At 40.5% G+C, this 23468-nt stretch overlaps 1 protein-coding gene across 1 annotated transcript; it reads left to right on the top strand.

Annotated features, from left to right (window-relative positions):
- Nucleotides 1–12270: 12270 nt before the first annotated feature.
- OR8D4 (olfactory receptor family 8 subfamily D member 4) lies at nt 12271–13194 on the top strand. Its single transcript, XM_073904058.1, is given in 5 exon segments — nt 12271–12442; nt 12445–12566; nt 12568–12629; nt 12631–12854; nt 12857–13194. Coding segments are annotated over 5 exon segments (918 nt in total).
- Nucleotides 13195–23468: the final 10274 nt, after the last annotated feature.

The raw sequence follows: 23468 nt of genomic DNA, 5'->3' as shown, positions 1-23468 counted from the left end.
GACTCTACCACTGAGCAGCTTTGTGATCTTAAAGATAAGAATCCTTCCTACTACATAAGAATTTTGTAAAGATTACAGGAGTTTAGAGATGCAAAGCACTTAGAGTTCTCGGCACATGACAAATGATATGTACGCAATTACCACAGTATTAATTTGGACTCCCTGGGATAGTAACTCTGAGACAAAGAATTGTATGTGGAGAGTTTATTGGTGAGTATGTCCAGCAGCCACACCTGCCAGTGTTTGAGGGAAACAGATTTGAACAGAAGTTGAACTGAGATGTAGTTGCAACAAAAGAAACATTAGACAACCCCACAAGGAGCTCCAGATCTGGAGCAGCTTTCTGGAGTAATCTTGAATGGAGCAAGAGAGCTCAGTTTGCTGTGGAATGCAGGCCGTCCCTGGGCTAGTATCTCCCTTCTGTGTCCAGGACAATTCCTTTCTCTCCCAGAAACTATAAGCCTCAGTAGCCATCACTTCTGGTAGTCATGGGAATGAGCTCCCACCCTCCCCACTCCTGTATCAGAGCCCTCTTGCTGTGAGGGCTGCCAACTGCCATGGAATCACCTACTGTTTTGACCCTTGACCCTTGGGGACTAGTGTGGCAGAAGGACAGAGAGAGTAATAGCATGCCACGACAATTTATATTATTGCATTCTTATATATTGATGCTTTTATATCTATGCAACAGGTCCTTAAGAGTAGGATTCAGGGCTGAAAGGTTTATGTCTCCTTTAAACTTTAATAGATAAAGACACAAAGAAATAAAGATGTAGCCAGATTGGAGAAACTGGTGGGATGTGAGGGACTCATGAGAGACAGGTCAAAGAAGAAATCAGGTTTCCAGCTAGGGAGAACAGTAGTCCATGATGCCATTAAGTAAGATATAAAATATGGGCAGAATCACAAGCCTGGTGAGGAAGAAGCTAGTAAGTAAATACTGGTTTGGTTTCAGTTTAAGGTATCTACAGCCCATATAATAGACAGAACTTAGTTCTGGAACTTGACGACCCATTAGGGGTTATCAGCCTGGCGATGGCAGTTGAAACATAGGTGTGCATATCCCCGTGTAAGGATGTGACAAGAGGTAGAGAAGAAAATTCTGGAGAGGGGTGCCCAGGTGGCTCGGTGGGTTGAAATGAGGAATGAAAATGATAACCCTCTATTAAACCAGATTAAGAAGAGGTGGGGAGGGAGGCAGAGGAAGTAAATGTACAGGGGAAAAAAAATCAATCCTTATCTTTCTGTGACACAAACAAATATTTAAAGATGAAATTGTCCAGGATTGTTTCAGAATAACTCAGGGGATGATCCCTGAAGCTGGATGAAGGCTACGTGGGCATCATTATATTATTCTCTAATTTTTCCAAAATTGCCTATTTCCCTCTTGAAACTACAATTCTACTTTTCTTTTTCCCTCTTTGTTATTGATGTCATCTAGTTGCCGTTAAAAATAAAACAACAACAAAAACTATCTCTCTTCTACTTCCACTCCTGCCCTCATTCTACTGAAAATACTATGGCCCAAACCACCAATGACATTCTGATTATAAATAAAGTGACATATGTTCATCTTGCACCAAATCTTATTTCCTTATAGCATCATGTATCATTGCCCAATGCCTCCTTGAAACTCTAGCCTCTTTTTAATTCCTTAGCAACATTTGTATTTCTCTACCTTCTCTCTGACTTGTCCTTCTTTGCTTTTTCTCATAAGTGTAAATGTTCTCCAGAATTTTCTTTTTTTTTAAGGATTCTTTTTTTTTTAAGATCATTTATTTATTTGTGAGAGAGAGCAGAATGAACGAGAGAGAACACAAGTTGGGGAGAGGGGCAGAGGAAGAGGGAGAAGCAGGCTCCCCATTGAGCAGGGACCCCGATGCGGGTCTTGATCCCAGGACCCCGGGATCATGACCTGAGCCAAAGGCAGATGCTTAACCAACTGAGCCATCCAGGTGCCCCTTGGGTCTCAGTTTTTAAAAGAAACAAACCTTATAATACATATTACACGTAAGAATAAATGTCTCCTTTCTGTATTTCTGCTCCATTCCATGCATACTTTTGGAGTTGTCACATAATGTTAAAATATTGGGTATATATGTGTATTTTTCCTAGGCCATAACATCCTAGAAGGCATATTTTTTGTCACTAATTGTATCCTCAATGTCTAGAATAGTACCTGTCACACATTATACAAGATTTGTTGGAGAGATGAATTTCCACTCTCCTGACATTGAATAGATATACCCAAGCATCCACCTTTATCCACCCCAAAGTTCACTGGGAGGGAACATGTGAGTAAAATCCAAGATCTGACCTATGGCGTTAGAAAAGTGTTGGAAAAGGAGAGCTTAGCTGTTTATGTTCTTCATCTCTACCCCAGATACATGATTTCTATGTATACAACACCAGAGCATTCTATGTTTTACCCATTAGATGTTTTCTCCCCTCAGTTGTTAATACAAATGCTGTTTTTATTTCACCCACTCTGTCTTCTGTCCTCCATCTCAACCCCTTTACTGTGATTTTTGCCATCATTTTGTTCTCTTGAGGCGGGGAGAAACTCTGGGCTTTCTCCTGCAGGCTGTTACTGCAGACGAAACGTAGTAGAGGGATCCAATGGTGATAGAATCCTCTCTAACCACAGATGTGTATTACAATGGTGTGTGATTCCTTTCTACCTCTCTCACTGCAAGAGCAAGTTAAAGACAGAGGTCTTGGGAAAGCAAAACTTTTTAGTCTCTGTTGACTTAAAAACTGACAAAATTAGAAAATATCTTTGTTTTTTTTAAAAAAAAGGGGGTGCCTGGGTGGCTCAGTTGGTTAAGTGGCCAACTCTTGACTCTGGCTCAGGTCATGATCTTGGGATCCTGAGGTCCAGCTCCACATTAGGCTCCACGTTCAGTGGGAAGTCTGCTTCAGGATTTTCTCTCTCTCTCTCTCAAATAAATAATTATTTTTAAAAGGGCAAAGAAAGACCTAAATTGTGAGAAACAAAGCATTTTGAACTATTATCAAAAAGAAAAGAAAAAAATCAAAAAAGAAGAAAAGAGAACAACACGTGAAAGAATATTTAGGAAAAAAGCCATAAGTGATACTATCCTACCACAGCAACTAATTTCCTTTTGCTTATTACCTTCCAGTTTCTGGTTATATGATGCATGTTAGACATGGTTCTACATGGTTGTGATCAAAATGTACTATACATAGCAAATAACATGAGCACTTAGAAACTCAATTAAATGATTATTTAAAAGAATACACAACAGGGCACCTGGGTGGCTCAGTCAGTTAAGCGACTGCCTTCAGCTCAGGTCATGATCCTGGAGTCCCGGGATCGAGTCCCGCATCGGGCTCCCTGCTCGGCAAGGAGCCTGCTTCTCCCTCTAACCCTCCCCCCTCTCATGTACTCTCTCTCTCTCTCCTTCTCACTCTCTCAACATAAATAAATAAATCTTTAAAAAAAATAAAAGAATACACAACAGTTCATTGTGTTGATATACAAAAGTATGGGATAACATTTTTCCGTAATAGTTTGTTTTCATGGATTGTACTAGCAGCCATCTCAAAACAATGGCTGGAATCAGAAGAGTTAGGGGATCACCCAGCTGATTCTCTCACCGTGTCTTTCCTGCCCCCCTTCTTCCTCCCAAAATATTTGATAGACACATTAGTTTAATCTCTTTATATTTTATAAAACACTTCTGTGTGTATTTATTTGACCTTCAAAAAAATGTTAAAATTCAGATAGAACACGTTAGAATTATATCTATCTTACCAATAAGAAACCTTACTTAGATAACTTGCCTAAAGGCCAAACAAAAGCTAATAAATAACAGGAATGGATCTTAAAGTATCTTCAGAATGAGAAACCCATGTGTGTTTTCTCTCTCTCTGAATATCCACTCCATGCATGTATTAGCCATCAAATTAGAAGGGTCCACAAAAGAAATATACAGCATGAATAACGAATCATGTCACTCGTGGGACAAATTACCATGGAAAGTCCAGTTATAATTTTAAAAATTGGAATCCACTGGGGACGGTGTACATATGCACAAATGTTCTCTCACCTGAAGGCATCGTGGAAAGTAGAAACATAATTGTAGCACTCATGATTACAGGATTCACTTGTAAGTAATTGAACATAGTCCCATCTGGGGCAATTAAAACTTTTCCTAAACAAAGTGAACTCCAGAGACCATAAAGGAAAATAGAATAGCTATTCATCTAAATCAGTGTCTAGGTCACTTATTAGCTTGATTAGGTACCTCCATGATCCAAACAATAATTTCAAGAATGAGAGCATTTTTAGCCTCTGTCGCCCAGGGCTGGGAATTAATGGGCAATTCTTTAACTGTACTGTTCTGGGACTCTCACCTGGATAAAGTGTTTTCCTTCACTTTAAAGGGAAAGGTGGCTACTTCCCTGTACTCCACCAGAAATACTCCAGTTTGGGATTAAGAGACCATACCCTAACAGACCTCACCACCTGAGACCTGGCTTATCTGATTCCCGCTGGAGGAACATGGATTCAAGACAACACTGTATCATATTCCCTGTGCTGAACGAGCTATTCCTGACATCTTCCTGAAGGGAAAGACATAAAGAATCCACATGAAACCCTGGGGCACATACATAAGAGTAGAATTTCCCCTCCCACTTGTTGGCCCCAGCGATGGTGGTGATTGTGTTGTTGATGGACAGACAGCATCTACACTGCACATGTTTACAGCCTGCGTTGAAACTTCCACTCAGGGTGCCTGGGTGGCTCAGTCGTTAAGCATCTGCCTTCGGCTCAGGTCATGATCCCAGGGTGCTGGGATCGAGTCCCACATCTGGCTCCCTGCTCGGCGGGAAGCCTGCTTCTCCCTCTCCCACTCCCCCTGCTTGTGTTCCCTCTCTCGCTGTGTCTCTCTCTGTCAAATAAATAAATAAAATCTTTAAAAAAAGAAAGAAAGAAAGAAAGAAACTTCCGCTCAGATGCTTTTTCCTGTCACGAGGCTGCCCTATTCTCTTCTTCATCAGGACGTCCTCCTGAGGTTGGGCCTGGGCCTTCAGGATTCCCTGAAGTACAGAACTTGGTGATGACATTTTGCCACACGCTAGCCCAAGATTTCTTGATTCTGTACTCCTCTGGAATGCTTATTGAAATTGAAGATTCTTTTTTTTTCGACCCCAGATTTATGGAATCAGAACTGTAGGGGGTGGGACCCGCCACTTCTGCCAAGTGCCCTGAAAGATTTTTTGGCACACAAACACTTAAGAATCTCTTGCAATCACAGCACTGACTGCCTGGAAATGTTGTGGTTCCTGGTCCTCGGATGTGTTCCTTGTCCTTTTGGACGCTTTCCATGGTGATCAGGGTCTTTGAGATGGAGTGCAAGAAACCTACTAGTCTGGGAATCTTAAATGAGAGGGGCTTTACTTCTAGGGCTCATTTTCATGAATCCCCTGAATATCTATGCACATTATGAGTCTGGTGCATTTTTGAAGAGGCCAGTGATAAAAAAGATTAGCAGATATTTTTCTAGCCAAGTGCACCAGCTTTATTACTAAGGAAATATTTGCTCCAAATTGGTTTGCTTTTCAAGCTTCATGATGTGTGCTAAATCCCCTAGGAGAACTGAAAGCTCTTTTTGTCTCACTCCAAATATAAGCAGCCACCTTCATGCTTGCTTTCCTCTTGGGGCAGCAAGACACGGGCTCTTGGATAAGGCTTTGTGAATTTGATGCTTGTGCATCTGCCACTTACCAGCTGTGTGGCCTTGAGCACATTTCTCAGTCACTCTGAGCTTGTAGTCTCAAGGGTGAAATGGAGCTCCATGTTTGCCTCATTGAGTAGTTACTGCTAGCAAATGGGATGTTTATCAAATGTCTGGAGCAGTACTCAACAAAGATCAAATCCTTTCACCTTATTTTCACCTCGAGTGTTTATGTGTGCGTGCATGTGTGTGTGAGTGTGTGTGCGTGTGTGCACTTGCATGGTATGTCTGCGGGCAACGCGCACAGACACATCTGGACACGTAAGATGATATAATGGGAGCCGTCTTCAAGTTTCCATTTACATCAAGACCAAGAGTTCTTGAAGAATTCAAATGGAAAAGAAGCAGAAACTTGATTTGATGAGTTTGACCCAGTAAGATAAACTATATCCACCCTCAGAGAGGTGTAAATTCTGAGAACAGTACAGAGTGGTCACCGAGATTGACTCTGGGCCATCTCCCTTTGCATTTTCATAATATTGGAGGGAACAAAAAAAACAAAAATTGAATTTTAGTAGAAACCTCTGTGAGACATTGCTACACCATTAGCATTTCTTGGAACATCTAGCAAAGTACAACATGCGGACAAAATGTAAAAATGTGTCTTCACCCCACTGACTTTGACTCCCTTAGAGCTGGAGTAGCAATGCTTGGTGGAGGCTGCACGGCATGTTGGGTAGTGGTGGGGCAGGGACTGTCCCAGGTGGAGCAGGGTATTTCCAGTCCTGATGAGAGTGACAACATGAGTATATGAGGTTGTGTGTGGGTCTTGCAGTTCTGCCCAAACCTAAGTGCCCTAACTGAAAGCCTCATAAGGCTCTAGCATTGGGGTGCCTGGATGGCTCATTTGGTTAAGCAACCAACTTTTGATTTCAGCTCAGATCATGATCTCAGAGTTGTGAGATCGAGTCCCACAAAGGGCTCTGCCTGGGTGTGGAGCCTGCTTGGGATTGTCTCTCTCCCTCTCCATCTGTCCCCCCAACCCCCACTCACACACACTCTCTCTAACAAAAAGTAAAATAAAATAAAATGTTTTTAAAAAAATCATTTTAAAAAAGGCTCTAGCTTAAAAGGGGTTAAAAAGCAAAAAAAAAAAAACATACAATGACAAAAACAAAAAATAACAAAACCACCTCTAGTGTTTTGGCTTTATACTAACTCACCTGAATTTATAATTTTCTCATTTCTCTGCCTTGTGACAGCACCCTGAATCTCAGTGTGTGAGTATAGGAAAGTGAGAAACGGAAGAAGAGAATTGCATCCAAATCATTCTGTCTTTACACTTATATCTCTGTGTGACTTCTTGATCTCCATGTTCTATTTCACTATAGAAACTTCCCCAGAGGAGGCAAGGGAGAGTAACTGGGTATAGAGTCAGCTAAATCTATAATTTTATCTCCAAAAGAGTATCTAAATTAGTTTTCACATCAATTATTTTACTTGATCCCAATACCACAAATACCCCAAATCCTGTATCCTTTGCCTAAGAATTAAAGAGAACATCCTCCTAGGGCAACATGTACCCAATAGCATTTTTCCAGTTGATTCCACATGCCAATGGTGGAAAATAAATAATATAATTACATGCATGGAAATGAGGATCAATGACTTGCTGGGCTCATCAGAGAGGTTTTGACATTTCAGGAGTGATTACTCTAAGTCAAATAACATGTTTACAGTTATATACAGGGTCTCAGCTCAACTGTGATTCAGCAGTGATAAAGTAGAGCACAGAGTCAATCACCTAGATTATCACATTCCACATTGGAAGGAACTCCTGTTATAACTATAAAGACATTGCTTTCGCTGAGTCAACTTTGACTTATCCACATTTTAAGGAAGAATACCAGATAATCTGAACATTTCTCTCTGCCTTTGGATTGTATTTATTCATTTGCATTTTGCAATCAGACACCCCCACATATTTGTATAACAAATTACAAATAGCTTTTTTTAAGATTTTTATTTTTAAGTAATCTCTACACCCAATGTGGGGCTCAACCTTGCAATCCCAAGATCAAGAGTCACGTGTTCTACAGAATGAGCCAGCCAGGTGCTCAACAAATAGTTTTTTGTTCCAAAACAAACTACTTTCATGGTGAAGCCGTCTCACACACACACACACACACACACACACACACACACACACACACACACACACGCATCATAACTGGATGATCTGAGATTTATTTTACTAAACATTATTCACAGTATGTATGATTCATGGGCTGTTAATGGGTATCTTTACTACACTTGAAGTTTTTTGTTTAAAATACAGTTCCAGAGGCACCTGCCTGGCTTAGCTGGTTAAGCATCAGACTCTAGGTTTTGGCTCCAGTCATAATCTCAAGGGTCATGAGATCGATGGAGCCCTCCACTGGGCTCCCTGCTCAGCGGGGAGTCTGCTTGAAAGATTCTCTCCCTGTGCCCCTCCTCCCACACATGTGCTCTCTCTTTCTCCAAAATAAATAAATAAACCTTTTAAAAAAATAAAATACAGTTCCAATAGACCTCTAGGAAATAATCTTGCTAGGACAAGTAGGATAGATAATTATCTATATTTGATTTCATGAATAAGCAAGAATATTGTGTCACACGTATCTGCTCTTCTAATACCATAAACTTTATCATTCATGACTGATTTCTTTTGGTTAAGAGTCAATCTCATAAAAAATTTTGAGTATATAATATGGTATTCTGAACTAGAGTCACCACGCAGTATATTAGATCCCCAAAACTTATTCATCTTATAAATGAAATTTTTTTAAAAATTGTGAATATGTGAGGTAGTGGATATGTTAATTAGCTTGATTGTGGAAAAACCATTCACAATCATCACATTAATGATGCACCTTAAAGATATGCCATTTTTATTTGTCAACTACACGTCAATAAAACTGGAAGATAAAGTTGATCTTGTTTTGCCATTTTTCTAGTAAATAGAAATCCTCCCCTGTAAGTTAGCCTATTTTCACATTTCTCAGATCATGATTTTCTAGATAGGAAAAAAGAAAGCATTTTGATTGAACTAGATGCCTGATGGGGATAAAATGGTGAGAACAAATTCAACCAGATGCTAGGCGTTGTGCTAAGTTATAGGAGCACAGTGATGAATGAGAAATTGTCCCTCTTTCAACAAGCCCCCCAACAGTAAGGAGGCCTGCATGTGCATATGTACAGTGGAAGAAGAGCTAATGTGGTGGTCAGCACATAGGAAAGATAGCTAGTGGAATAGGAGTCATACCAAAAGCACTTTTACCCAAGAAAATAAATTGTTGGGGGCGCCTGGGTGGCTCAGTTGTTAAGCGTGTGCCTTCAGCTCAGGTCATGATCCCAGGGTCCTGGGATCAAGTCCCGTATTGGGCTCCCTGCTCGGCGGGAAGCCTGCTTCTCCCTCTCCCACTCCCCCCGCTGGTGTTCCCTCTCTCGCTGTCTCTCTCTCTGTCAAATAAATAAATAAAATCTTTAAAAAAAAAAAAGAAAAGAAATTGTTGCATGGTAAGTACTTTGTTTTATTCCTTTTTGCCACCTCCAGAAATTTAGCGTATGTCTTTAATGTGGTAGATACTTAATAATTAATTGTGAAGTAATTGAAAATAATGTCATAATTTCCACCTAAACTAGATCTGAATCTAATAGTTTGTTCTGAAAATTTGGATCTTTTTAAAAAGAATCTTTTTTTTTTAATATTTTACTTATTTATTTGAGAGAGAGACAGAGATAGAGAGAAAAAACATGAGCGGGGAGGAGAGGGAGAAGCAGGCTCCCCGCTGAACAAGGAGCCTGATGTGGGACTCGATCCCAGGACAGACTGAGCCACCCAGGTGCCCCTCGACTGTCATAGTTTTAACAGCACTGTGTGGTGCATTAAAATGTTTAAAAACTTGTTTTAAGCTACTAAATAACTTTTGAGTTCCTGAAATTATTTGAGATCTGAATCAGGTCTGAGCCAGTGTAGTATATCATTTTGGAAGTGGTCAAACACAACGTAAAAAGTTTTAACCCCAGAGTCTTGGAACTTACTATTTAGTAGATGGTCAGATAAAGTAGATACTTTTTTTGTGCAATGCCAGCATTGTTCACTCCTACCTGGATTAAAGTATAATTTTATAGCATTTCTTCCCTGCAAACACAAAAACATAATACAATTTGTTGTACTAAGCTATCAGACATGCACCTCCCACTGCTGTGAGGTCTCTGAGTCCACATATAGGTGGCAAAATACTGAAATGTAAAATATACTTTTATATTTCATCCAAGAAAGCTATTCTTGAGAAGCTGTTTTCAAAGATGTGCTTTACATGATCATGTAATGTTTTCTGGCACAGAGAAGAAGCAGACAAAGAGGTTCAGAGGAAGAAATAAGAACGAAGAAAGGTGATTTCAGCTCCAGTAGAATAACTGAAAATAGTGCTTCTCATACTTTAATGTGCACACAGATCCTGGTAGGGGTCAGGTTTTGAGATGGTGCATAAATTTCCAAATCTTGCAAATATCCAAATGATGCTGGTCCTGGGTCTGTGGACTGCACAATGAGTAGCAGGGACCTAAAGCACTGAAATGTGTGGAAAGCAGGAAATATAGGGGAGAGAATCATAACTAACTTCAATAGAAGGCCGATGGGTTCAGGGCCCTGGAATTGAGCTACTAACAGGGGCAGGACGGAAGACATGTTTCTTTGATACCAAGCCCAGTAGGAATTAGGGGAAGTGTGGGAGAATTAGAAACGTGGCCAGACTGGTTGGTGTGCTTGTCACATTCGGGACAGTCTGCAGGCACACATGAGAAAAGATTAAAGACCAAAACTGAGTATATGTGTCTTCTCGAACATCCTTTGGTATTTCTCTGTATGGGCTCTGTGACTAGACTATACCGGGGCATGCTGATTGGTAAGCGATGAAGGGAAAGGAAGATTCTGGAGTATTTCAGCATCAGGCTAAGGGCAATTGGACAATCTCTCTTTTGCACATGGCTCCCCTATTCCATCCCTCAGGATGGGAGAAGAGCAGATGCCAAAGTCATGCGTTCCATAGAGTTTGGAAACCTTCTCAGAGAACAGCTGTCCAGTGTTATGAAGCATCTTTGTTGGGAAAGAGGGAGGAGGCACCTGCATCCTTGAGAATGCAAGTGGCCAAAGGAAATGTGCCTTGTCCTAATGTGACAGTAATAGATTGAAAATAGGAGGACATGAACAGCTTCTTGAAGAGCCAGGCAGAAAGGTAGGTCCTGGGCTGGGCAGGTCAAGAAAGTACTAAACCAGATATCTGAGCAGGGCTCTGTATAAACTGTGGGTGAACACAAGAGTCTAGACAGGGCTCTATGACAGCCCAACGCTAAGAGAAAAATGGTCAATTTTTCAGAGACAAGGCCTGGGTTGGCCCCAGAGCAGGTAACTCCAGGTTGTTTGCCTTCTCTGTCCCCTCAAGGAAGATGTGTGAGTGGAAAGTAGGATGCACTACGTGGGAGCCTCCAATGGAAGCACAAGTATCTGGGCTGTTTGCATTGCCCAAAGCAGCAGTGCTAGTTGTAAAGAATTCAGTCATGCTAAACGGCCTTGGTGAGAGAGGCAGGCTTGGTCCACAGGATGGCCAGAAAGTCAGAAGGCAAAAACTGTTTTAGGAGGTTTGCTGTTCTACTATCACTTAGCTTTACTGAAGTGTGTGAAGAATTAACTTCCTACCTGGGAATCAGCTTGTGATTAGATTAAAAATAGAACAAACATGCCAATGAAAACAGTTTCTTCGAAGGTTCTGAGCCACACTAGTGCTAAATATGTTTTGCTAAAAAGTGGGTGGGGGACTCTACCATCAAATAACTTTGGAAAACATTGTATGTTACACAGCTCCCTAGGAGATTCTGAAATGTTCTTCAGTTCAGAGAACTTTTTAACTTTGTGCAACTCTGCGTGTCTGAAATCTTGGGCTACTTATTCCATGTAACACATATTAACATCTCCCTAGAATTAATATTCTGCTGAACACCCCTGAAAACCTTGATGTGGAAATCACAGTCGACCTTAACAATGAACATTTTCTCTGTAGGAAGTCCTGGAGGCAGGCCAGTGCCTGGCAAATGTGTCATTAACAAAAGTATTTATTTTCTCAGTCCACAGCCCTTCCTTTAAGAACATCTTTTGCAGATTTGCTTTAGAAAGCCTCTCTTTCGCCTGTCTTTAGTCTTCTCTCTGACTCTGGAGTTAAAGTTTTCATACCTGGCTAAAAGAATTTGAGACACTGGAGAGATTGCTAAAGTTTATTTATAGTTCCTAAAACCTATAGTTAAATAGATGCTTACCTACTGTGTTATCGGAGTGCTGACTTGGAGGGGGTGTCAAAGTCCCTGCCCATCAGTGGAGGCACAGGCTTGGTGCCAAGGGGATGAGATAACCTTCATTGCCCATTTTCATGCTAGAAATACCTGGGCTACAGGGAATCAGAGACAAGCTAGGATTCTTCCTGCCTGCTTTGGCGCTTTCCTCTCATCGCCACAGATTTCTCAGAAGAGAATGGGCATCAGAAATCATTCCACAGTGACTGGGTTGCTTCTTTCAGGACTAAGCAACCAACCCTAGCTTCAGCTGCCTCTTTTCTGCCTCTTCTTAGGGATTTATGCAGTTACAGTGGTGGGAAATCTCGGCATGATCTCAATAATTGGCTTGAGTTCTCAGCTCCACACCCCCATTTCCTCAGTAGTTTGTCTTTTTTAGATGTGTGCTATTCTTCTGTTACTACCCCCAGAATGTTGGCAGGCTTTTTACCCAGTGACAAAACTATCTCCTTTTCTGGATGTGTGACTCAGCTATTTTTTTTTCTGCATTTTTGTCATTTCCAAGTGCTACATATTAGCTGCCATGGCCTACGATCGCCCTCTGCAGCCCCCTGCTCTACCATGTCATCATGTCCCCTCGGGCCTGCTCTCTGCTGGTGGCTGCTGGCTTCTCAGTAGGATTTACCGATGCAATGATTCATGGAGGTTGCAACTTAAGGCTGACTTTCTGTGGCCCAAACGTCATTAAATATTATTTCTGTGACATCATCCCACTTATTCAACTCTCTTGTTCAAGCACTTATATTGATGAGCTTTTGATCTTTTCATTGGTGGATTTAACATGGTAGCCACCAGCCTGACAATCATCATTTCTTAAGGCTTCATTCTCTCCAGCATCCTCCGCATCCACTCTGCCCAGGGCAGGTCCAAGGCCTTCAGCACCTGCAGCTCCCACTTGACAGCCGTTCTTATATTTTATGGAACTCTCATGTCCATGTATCTCAAACCTGCTTCCAGCAGTTCACTCATCCAGGAGAAAGTGTCCTCAGTATTTTACACCATTATGATTCCCATGTTGAATCCCCTGATATACAGTCTGAGGAACAAGGAAGTGAAATATGCACTCATGAAACTCTTAAAAAGAAAAATATCTTTTTTTTAAAAAAGATTTTATTTATTTGACAGAGAGAGACACAGTGAGAGCAGGAACACAAGCAGGAGGAGTGGGAGAGGGAGAAGAAGCCTTCCCAGTGAGCAGGGAGCCTGATGTGGGGCTCGATCCCAGGACCCTGGGATCATGACCTGAGCTGAAGGCAGATGTTTAACGACTGAGCCACCCAGGCACCCCGAAAAATATCTTTATAATGAATATGCTCTTTAGTAAGATTTATTTACATATTTATAATCATAATATGGATGTGCATGTGTTTCTTTTTAATTTTTTATTGTTATGGTAATCACCATATATTACATCATTAGTTTTTGATGTAGTGTTCCATGATTCATTGTTTGTGCATAACACCCAGTGCTCCATGCAGAATGTGCCCTCCTTAATACCCATCACCAGGCTAACCCATCCCCCTACCCTCCGCACCTCTAGAACCCTCAGTTTGTTTTTCAGAGTCCATCATCTCTCGTGGTTCGTCTCCCCCACTGACTTACTCCCCTTCATTCTTCCCCTCCTGCTATCTTCTTCTTTTTCTTTTTTCTTAACATATGTTGCATTATTTGTTTCAGAAGTACAGATCTGTGATTCAACAGTCTTGCACAATTCACAGCACTCACAATAGCACATACCCTACCCAATGTCTATCACCCAGCCACCCCATCCCTCCCACCCCCCACCACTCCAGCAACTCTCAATTTGTTTCCTGAGATTAAGAATTCCTCACATCAGTGAGGTCATATGACACATGTTTTTCTCTGATTGACTTATTTCACTCAGCATAACACCCTCCAGTTCCATCCACGTCGTTGCAAATGGCAAGATCTCATTCCTTTTGATGGCTGCATAATATTCCATTGTATATACATATATACCACATCTTTGTTATCCATTCATCTGTCAATGGACATCTTGGCTCTTTCCACAGTTTGGCTATTGTGGACATTGCTGCTATAAACATTGGGGTGCACGTACTCCTTCAGATCCCTACATTTGTGTCTTTGGGGTAAATACCCAGTAGTGCAATTGTTGGATTGGATGGTAGCTCTATTTTCAACTGTTTGAGGAGCCTCCATACTGTTTTCCAGAGTGGTTGCACCAGCCTGCATTCCCACCAACAGTGTAGGAGGGTTCCCCTTTCTCCACATCCCCGCCAACATCTGTTGTTTCCTGACATTAATTTTAGCCATTCTGACGGGTGTGAGGTGGTATCTCACTGAGGTTTTGATTTGGATTTCCCTGATGCCAAGCGATGTTGAGCACTTTTTCATGTGTCTGTTGGCCATTTGGATGTCTTCTTTGGAAAAATGTCTGTTCGTGTCTTCTGCCCATTTCTTGATTGAATCATTTGTTCTTTGGGTATTGAGTTTGATAAGTTCTTTATAGATTTTGGATACTAGCCCTTTATATGATATGTCATTTGCAAATATTTTCTCCCATTCTGTCGGTTGTCTTTTGGTTTTGTGGACTGTTTCTTTTGCTGTGCAAAAGCTTTTTATCTTGATGAAATCCCAATAGTTCATTTTTGCCCTTGCTTCCCTTGCCTTTGGCGATGTTTCTAGGAAGAAGTTGCTGCGGCTGAGGTCGAAGAGGTTGCTACCTGTGTTCTCCTTTAGGATTTTGATGGACTCCTGTCTCACATTTAGGTCTTTCAACCATTTGGGGTCTATTTTTGTGTGTGGTGTAAGGAAATGGTCCAGTTTCATTCTTCTGCATGTGGCTGTCCAATTTTCCCAACAGCATTTGTTGAAGAGACTGTCTTTTTGCCATTGGACATTCTTTCCTGCTTTGTCAAAGATGAGTTGACCATAGAGTTGAGGGTCCATTTCTGGGCTCTCAATTCTGTTCCATTGATCTATGTGTCTGTTTTTGTGCCAGTACCATACTGTCTTGATGAGGACAGCTTTGTAATAGAGCTGGAAGTCCGGAATTGTGATGCCGCCAGCTTTGCTTTTCTTTTTCAGTATTCCTCTGGCTATTCGGGGTCTCTTCTGGTTCCATACAAATTTGAGGATTATTTGTTCCATTTCTTTGAAAAAAGTGGATGGTATTTTGATGGGGATTGCATTGAATGTGTAGATTGCTCTAGGTAGCATTGACATCTTCACAATGTTGGTTCTCCCAATCCATGAGCATGGAACATTTTTCCATTTCTTTGTGTCTTCTTCAATTTCTTTCCTGAGTATTTTATAGTTTTCTGAATACAGATCCTTTGCCTCTTTGGTTAAATTTATTCCTAGGTATCTTATGGTTTTGGGTGCAATTGTAAATGGGATCGACTCCTTGATTTGTCTCTCTTCTGTCTTGTTGTTGGTGTATAGGAATGTCACTGATTTCTGTGCATTGATTTTGTATCCTGCTACTTTACTGAATTCCTGTATGAGTTCTAGCAGTTTTAGGGTGGAATCTTTTGGGTTTTCCACATACAGTATCATATCATCTGCAAAGAGTGAGAGTTTGACTTCCTCTTTGCCGATTTGGATGCCTTTGATTTCTTTTTGTTGTCTGATTGCTGTGGCTAGGACTTCCAATACTATGTTGAATAGCAGGGATGAGAGTGGACATCCCTGCCATGTTCCTGACCTTAGGGAGAAAGCTCTCAGCTTTTCCCCATTGAGAATGATATTCGCTGTAGGTTTTTCATAGATGGCTTTTATGATATTGAGGTTTGTACCCTGTATCCCTAAACTCTGAAGAGTTTTGATCAAGAAAGGATGCTGTACTTTGTCAAATGCTTTTTCTGCATCTATTGAGAGGATCATATGATTCTTGTTCTTTCTTTTGTTAATGTATTGTATCACGTTGATTGATTTGCGGATGTTGAACCAACCTTCCAGCCCAGGGATAAATCCCACTTGGTCGTGGTGAATAATCCTTTTAATGTAATGTTGGACCCATTCATTCTTTAGTAGGATGCTCCTTAGCCTCCATGTATTTGAGTTCTTTCCGACTTTCCTCTTGTGATTGAGTTCTAGTTTCAAAGCATTGTGGTCTGAAAATATGCAGGGAATGATCCCAAACTTTTGGTACCGGTTGAGACCTGATTTGTGACCTAGGATGTGATCAATTCTGGAGAATGTTCCATGGGCACTAGAGAAGAATGTGTATTCCATTGCTTTCGGATGGAATGTTCTGAATATGACTGTGAAGTCCATTTGGTCCAGTGTGTCATTGAAAGTCTTTATTTCCTTCTTCATCTTTTGCTTAGATGATCTGTCCATTTCAGTCAGGGGGGTGTTAAAGTCCCCCACTATTATTGTATTGTTGTCAATGTGTTTCTTTGCTTTTGTTATTAATTGCCTTATATAATTGGCTGCTCCCATGTGAGGGGCATAGATATTTACAATTGTAAGATCTTCTTGTTGGATAGACCCTTTAAGTAGGATCTAGTGTCCTTCCTCATCTCTTATTACAGTCTTTGTTTTAAAATCTAGTTTGTCTGATATAAGGATTGCCACCCCAGCTTTCTTTTGGTGTCCATTAACATGGTAAATGGTTTTCCACCCCCTCACTTTCAATCTGGGGGTGTCTTTGGGTCTAAAATGAGTCTCTTGCAGACAGCATATTGATGGGTCTTGTTTTTTAATCTAATCTGATAGCCTGTGTCTTTTGATTGGGGCATTTAGCCCATTTACATTCAGGGTAACTATTGAAAGGTATGAATTTAGTGTCATTGTATCGCCTGTAAGGTGACTGTGACTGTATATTGTCTGTGTTCCTTTCTGATCTATGCTGCTTTTAGGCTCTCTCTTTGCTTAGAGGACCCCTTTCAATATTCTTGGAGGGCTGGTTTCGTGTTTGCAAATTCCTTTAGTTTTTGTTTGTCCTGGAAGCTTTTTATCTCTCCTTCTATTTTCAATGACAGCCTAGCTGGATATAGTATTCTTGGCTGCATATTTTTCTCTTTTAGTGCTCTGAAGATATCATGCCAGTCCTTTCTGGCCTGCTAGGTCTCTGTGGATAGGTCTGTTGCCAATCTAATATTGTAGGTTACATATCTCTTCTCCCAAGCTGGTTTCAGGATTTTCTCTTTGTCTCTGAGACTCGTAAGTTTTACTATTAGATGTCGGGGTGTTGACCTATATTTATTGATTTGAGAGGGGTTCTCTGTGCCTCCTGGATTTTGATGTCTGTTTCCTTCCTCACATTAGGGAAGTTCTCTGCTATTATTTGCTCCAATATACCTTCTGCCCCTCTCTCTCTGTCTTCTTCTTCTGGGATCCCAATTATTCTAATGTTCTTTCGTCTTATTGTATCACTTATCTCTCAAATTCTGCCCTCGTGATCCTGTAGTTGTTTCTCTCTCTTTTTCTCAGCCTCTTTATTTTCCATCATTTAGTCTTCTATATCACTGATTCTCTCTTCTGCCTCATTTATCCTAGCAGTTAGTGCCCCCATTTTTGATTGCACCTCATCAATAGCCTTTTTGATTTCAATTTGGTTAGATTTTAGTTCTTTTATTTCTCCAGAAAGGGTTTCTCTAATAACTTCCACACTTTTTTCAAGCCCAGCTAGTATCTTTAAAGTCATGATTCTGAACTCTAGGTCCCACATCATATTAATGTCCATATTGAGTAGGTCCCTGGTTGACGGTACTACCTCTTGTTCTTTTCACTGAGGTGATTTTTTTCATCTTGTCATTTTGTCCAGAGGAGAATAGATGAATGAGAGAACAAAATGCTGACAGGTTAACAACGTCCCCAGCAAATATACTGTATACAAATCAGAAAAGACCTGAAACCAGGGGAAAAGAAAGGGAAAGAAAAAAAAAAGAAAGAGAAAAAAAAGATAAAACAAAAACAGAACAATACAAAAAAAGCAGAATATGATCAAATATGATTAGGCTAGTGCATAGATCAGTGCCACACACTAGATTTTGGGCGTATTTTGGTCTGTTAGAAAAAAGTGCCTCCTAAAATTTTAAAGGAAGAAAGACATATATGTACAAAATAAGGGTTGATACAATGAAGGGATGGAAGATGACTGTAAAGATGAAAATTATAAAAGATTTTATAAAAGGAATTGATAAGATAAGTTGTTTGAAAAAAGAAAGAAGAAGATTTAAAAAAAAGAAAAAAGAAAAAAGAAAAAAGGGAGAGAATGTGATCAGGCAGGAGACTAGAACAAAACCATACACTAGTGATTTAGGGTATATTTTGATCTGTTAGAAGAAACTGTATCTCAAAATTTTAAAGAGAGAACAACTTATATATATATGCCAAAAATAAGGGTAACTACTATGAAGGGATAAAATATGACTCTAAAAAAGAAAAATAAAAAATGTTTTTTTAAAAAAGGGATTGATAAGATGTTGGTTGAAAAAGGGAAAAAGAAAAATTAAAAAAAACAGTTAAAAAAATTAACTTTGATGAACTAATGAATCATGGTAAAAAAAAGCCATGAATTCTATGTGCAGTATTCCCCTAGCGCTGGAGTTCTCCCGTTCTCCTTGATCGGTAAACTTGGTCTTGGCTTGCTGGCTGTTTGTGCTGATCTTCTGGGGGAGGGGCCTGTTGCCGTGGTTTCCAAATGTCTTTGCCGGAGGCTGAATTGCCCCGCCCTTGTCGGTCCGGGCTAAGGAAGCTGCTCGGGTTTGCTCTCAGGAGCTTTTGTTCCCTGCAAGTTCTCGGTACAGTTTTGGAGGACCAGGGTGAAAATGGTGGCCTCCCAATCTCCACCCAGGGGAGCTGAGAACTTGGGGCCCCGCTCCTCAGTGCGCCCCCAGAGAAAAGCAGTCACTCCTGACTCCCCGGTCTCCGGCCGCACTCCGTGCTCACCCGGCCTGTGACCGAGCGTTTCTATCCCTGGCACCCGACCCCGTGTGGAGCCTCCAAACCCAGCAGATCCCTGCAGTGCGCTCCCGCGCCGCTCCTCCCCGGGGAGGAAGGGGAGTCTCCCCGGCTCTGCCGCTTGTTGGGTCCCTGCTGGAGGAGCAGTGGCCCAACTGGGCCACGGATCACAGTTTATGGCAACCCCGAGCTGAGAGCCCGCGCCTCGGCTCCGTCTCTGCAGTCGGCTTCCCCGCTCCGATACCTGGGAGCTCTGCCGCACTCAGGCACCCCCGGTCTTCCTGTGACCCCGAGGGTCCTGAGACCACACTGTCCCACGAGGTTTCCACCCCCCGCTTAGCCACTGCAGCGACGTCCCTCAGCCGAGCCAGCTTCTAACAGTTCCGATTTTGTGCTCCGCGGCTCTAGCACTTGCCAGAAGCGGCCGCCGGAGGCCCCTCCCCCGCCGTCTATCCTCCCGAATATCGCCTCGGATTCACTTCTCCGCACGTCCTACCTTCTAGTAAGTGGTCGCTTCTCTGTTCAGAGTTGTTGCTACTCTCCTCTTCGATCTCCTGTTGAGTTCGTAGGTGTTGAGAATGGTTTGATCCCTATTCAGCTGAATTCCTGAGGCCAGACGAAATCCAGGTCTCCTGCTCCTCCGCCATCTTGCCGGATGTGCATGTGTTTATACCCTGACTCTTTAAAAGTCATTTGAAGTGAGGTGAAATTCTATACATAGTTTTATAAATTAGTATATATATAAATTTAGTATAAATTAGTAATATCTAAAATGTAATTAATATATGTTTATTAACATTTGTACTCTTCTGAGAATACCTCTTTGTTTCCATCCACGATGTATAAAACAGATATAGGGGCACCTGGGTGGCTCAGTAGGTAAGCGTCTGCCTTCAGCTCAGGTCATGATCTTGGGGTCCTGGGCTCAAGCCCCATGGGGGCTCCTTGCTCAGCGGGGAGTCTGTTTCTCCCTCTCTCTGCCCCTCCCCCCCACTCCTGTGCTCTCTCTCAAATAAATAAATAAAATATTTTAAAAATAAAACATATAATTTTATGGAGGAGAAGTCAATAAATTCAAGTAGACAAGTCTTTAACCACAACACAATAAAACTGAAATTTCAGTTTTATTGTGTTGTGGTTAACTTAGTAACATTGTATGGTGACAGACAGTAGCTACACTTGTGGTGAGCAGAGCACAACATATAGATTTGTTGAATCACTATGTTTGTTGTACACCTGAAACTAATGGAACATTATGTGTCCACTATACTTCAGTAAAAAATTTTGAAAAAAAAAAGAAGAAAGGTGCATAATAATTGGGAACTACAATACAATCTACCAAAGTTGGTTAATGTTTGCCTTATATATCCTTTTTCTATTCTTTTATTTTTCCAGCCATTTCTGCTTCTGTTTTAGATGTGTCTCCAGTAACCAGAATAAAATTTGTTTTTTTTAACCTAATCCAGCAATTTCTGGCTTTTAATAGAAATGTCAAAGTTTCAAGGCTTTGATAGGAGGAATCGATAGGTCCCAGAAACTAAGTGATGTTGTGATGTAGAATGAAATGCAATAGACAAAAGTCACAATGCAAAGAACACACATGAAAGGGCACTGTCAGAGAATAATGCCAGTTGGACACTTCTCCATCACCTGTCAAGGTGCTTTGGAAGGTCTCTACCCCATAGCTTTTGGAAATTACATTCAGTCAATTTAGAAAATGTCTGGATTCACTTATTGGCACTTAACCATCCCTCCAATTCACCAACCTAAGGATTTTTAGGCTAATATAAGGATTAGGTAGAGACAAATATAATAAATGAAGAAAAAGTCACCTTTCATAAGTTTTAGCAAGAACAGGAGAATTTTTCTTCATTTTAACTGAGGGAAAAAAAGGAAAGTTTATCATTTTCAGAGTGCTGGAAGGATTATTATTGCCAGCATCCCTGGGAAAGGAAAACCAACATCATTTTGTCAATTACTGGGGAACATCAAAAGTTTTCTCCATTTTGATTTCCCTAAAGTTCTAAAGCAGGCCACCAAGCTTTTACTAACTGAATAAAACAAAACAGCTGGAATAATTCCCCTGGAGTCCTGAACATGTCTCTTTGGTATCTCCAACTAAACTTTGTTGGTGTGACTATTCTTTCAAGGCTAAAATTCTTTGATTACAAAATAGTAATTAACCTCTTTCACCTCATATTCCCAAGAGCTTTTCTCAATTAAATCTTTGTGAGCAAACAAGAGCTTCAAATATTACTGTTTATTCATGGCCTATTTTCATAGAGGAAAGAACACATCACTTCCTAGGTACAGAAAAAAAGAGGTAGAGATTCAAAGTTCCATTTATCTTTTAAGGGATTCAGAGTTTTCAGAATAAATAGAGACAACAAGTGGTAATCAGCTTCCAAGTCAACGTAGTGGTGGATTTTGTGACAGAACTGTACAAAAATACAATAGATATATTAAGTCTCTCAGGGTAGAGAAATACTTCGGAAGGATATTGACATTTAGACCTTGATAGAACTACATGATCCTAAATATCCCTTCCAATCCCTGAGATTTTTCTGAATCTAAAATGTTCTGGTTATTCAATTCCTCAAAGTAGCAAAACCAACATTTCCAGGCTTGGAACATAAGGTAACAGTAACATTTCTGTTCTGGCTGAACTAGAGAGCTGAGTCTTGATTCAGCTTTATGTGTCTTATCACTCATTTAGACCATAACCAGAACTTCTCTGACCTTTTCTCTCCTCTCTACAAAAGTGGGAATAAGAGTCTATATTATGCTTATCTCTAAGAATGCAGTCCTTGGGGTCAGAACTCTACTCGAATCTGGCTCTGCACACACTAGCTATGGGACTCTAGGTAAGTGCTTCAACCTCTGTAAATTTCAGTTTTTCGTAGGCAAAATGTAGATCACAATACCTACTTCTTACTTCAGAAGGTCATTGAATCTATACATATGAAACAACAGAGCTCTGAATAAATGGAAACAACTGCCTGGAGAATGTGACAAACTCAAAATCATTCATGGGGATGATTTAATATTCACCTATCAGAAACAGCTCAGAACAAAGAGGTTGTATGTAAACAAAAGCTACAAATCTAAAAATTAGCAAGAAAATATTGCATTTAACAAATGGATGATACACATTCTTTTCTGATGCCACTTAAATTTCTATAGTGGTAACAGAATGCCTGGTACATAATACCAGGAACTCGATGTATGTTGGCTAGTATCACAGCTATGAATTGAAACCTAAAAGTAGAAATCAAGGCCTTTTGAAGAGATGAGAATAGTGACTTTGTCTGAACAAGCTTCCAGCCGGAACTGAGACCAATTGGTAGAAACAACTGGGGAAAAAAGGTATTACCTCAAGTTAGTAAAGAATTTTCAAAGGGTCAGAAATCACCAAATATGAAATAAGATAAATGAAATAGCAGTGAATTTCCCACACCTGAAAGATTCTAAGTACAGATGGTTTGACTTTTGCTGAGGAAGAAACAGTAAGTTTGTACAATGACCCCCGGACAACCAATACTGTGAAATTTTCCAAGAAATCCAAGTCAGAGGGGGAAAAAAAAATTCCATCGCTCAACATTTAAAAGGAGTCAAACAAACACAATTCTGAAAAATTGTTTCTTTTTATGTTTAAATATAAAAAATACATGCTTATGGGGTCAGTTTTGAATTGTCTGCAGGGTTTAAGAATATCTTCCCTTTTATTGCTATGACAGAATCATAGGCTGAAACATGCATATGAGAAGGCAGTGTGGCTTACAAGGTCAAATCCTTTTAAGGTCCTCACCCAGATTTTATTGTGGACAGAAGTCCAGGTTCTGTAGAGATCTGTGTTATCACACCTCCACTGCATAGTAATATTTTTACATTTTTATTACTCACGGAGATGGGGTTGACACTTTTTTTTCTTCATGGTTTATCCTGAATCTGTGCCTCCTTTACTTCCATCCAAGGCTCCCAAGTCCTATTTATCTTCTTTGTTTTTTTAGCAAAACATTTATTGAACATTTGTGCCAGGTACCGTTAGTTGTGTGCTGATAAGAACCTGATGTCATTCCAGTCCTTACTATCAATGTAAGCAGAAGGTAGTTATGGCATTTCCATTTACCAGTGAGAAAATTAAAGTCGCATCTAGAAATCACAGCAATGGAACTCCTTCTAGAGCTTTCCAACTGCAAACACACTATATTATATGGCTCAGCTTATACATAAAAGGTGAAGTGAGAAATTATTTGTTTTTTTTAAAGACTCATCCACAATTTCAGGTATGTAGGGCTTATGAAAGGATTCTAGGGTAATTTGTATTTATATGAGTTGACCAATGGAAATGAAGGGAAATAAAAACCTTAGTAAGGAGACTGAGACCTGGATTTTGAAAGAGATTAAGAGAGAAAGTATTTAATTATTTTCAGATTTTACTCCAACTAAGTTCAGTTACCTGTTTTGTCTACAGTCCAGTCA

The sequence above is a fragment of the Callorhinus ursinus genome, unplaced genomic scaffold (genome assembly GCF_003265705.2).
Source record: "Callorhinus ursinus isolate GAN/ISIS: 27379988/994484 unplaced genomic scaffold, GSC_fseal_2.0 scaffold19, whole genome shotgun sequence".
Taxonomy (NCBI): domain Eukaryota; kingdom Metazoa; phylum Chordata; class Mammalia; order Carnivora; family Otariidae; genus Callorhinus; species Callorhinus ursinus.
This window is presented reverse-complemented; position numbering and strand designations above follow the sequence as displayed.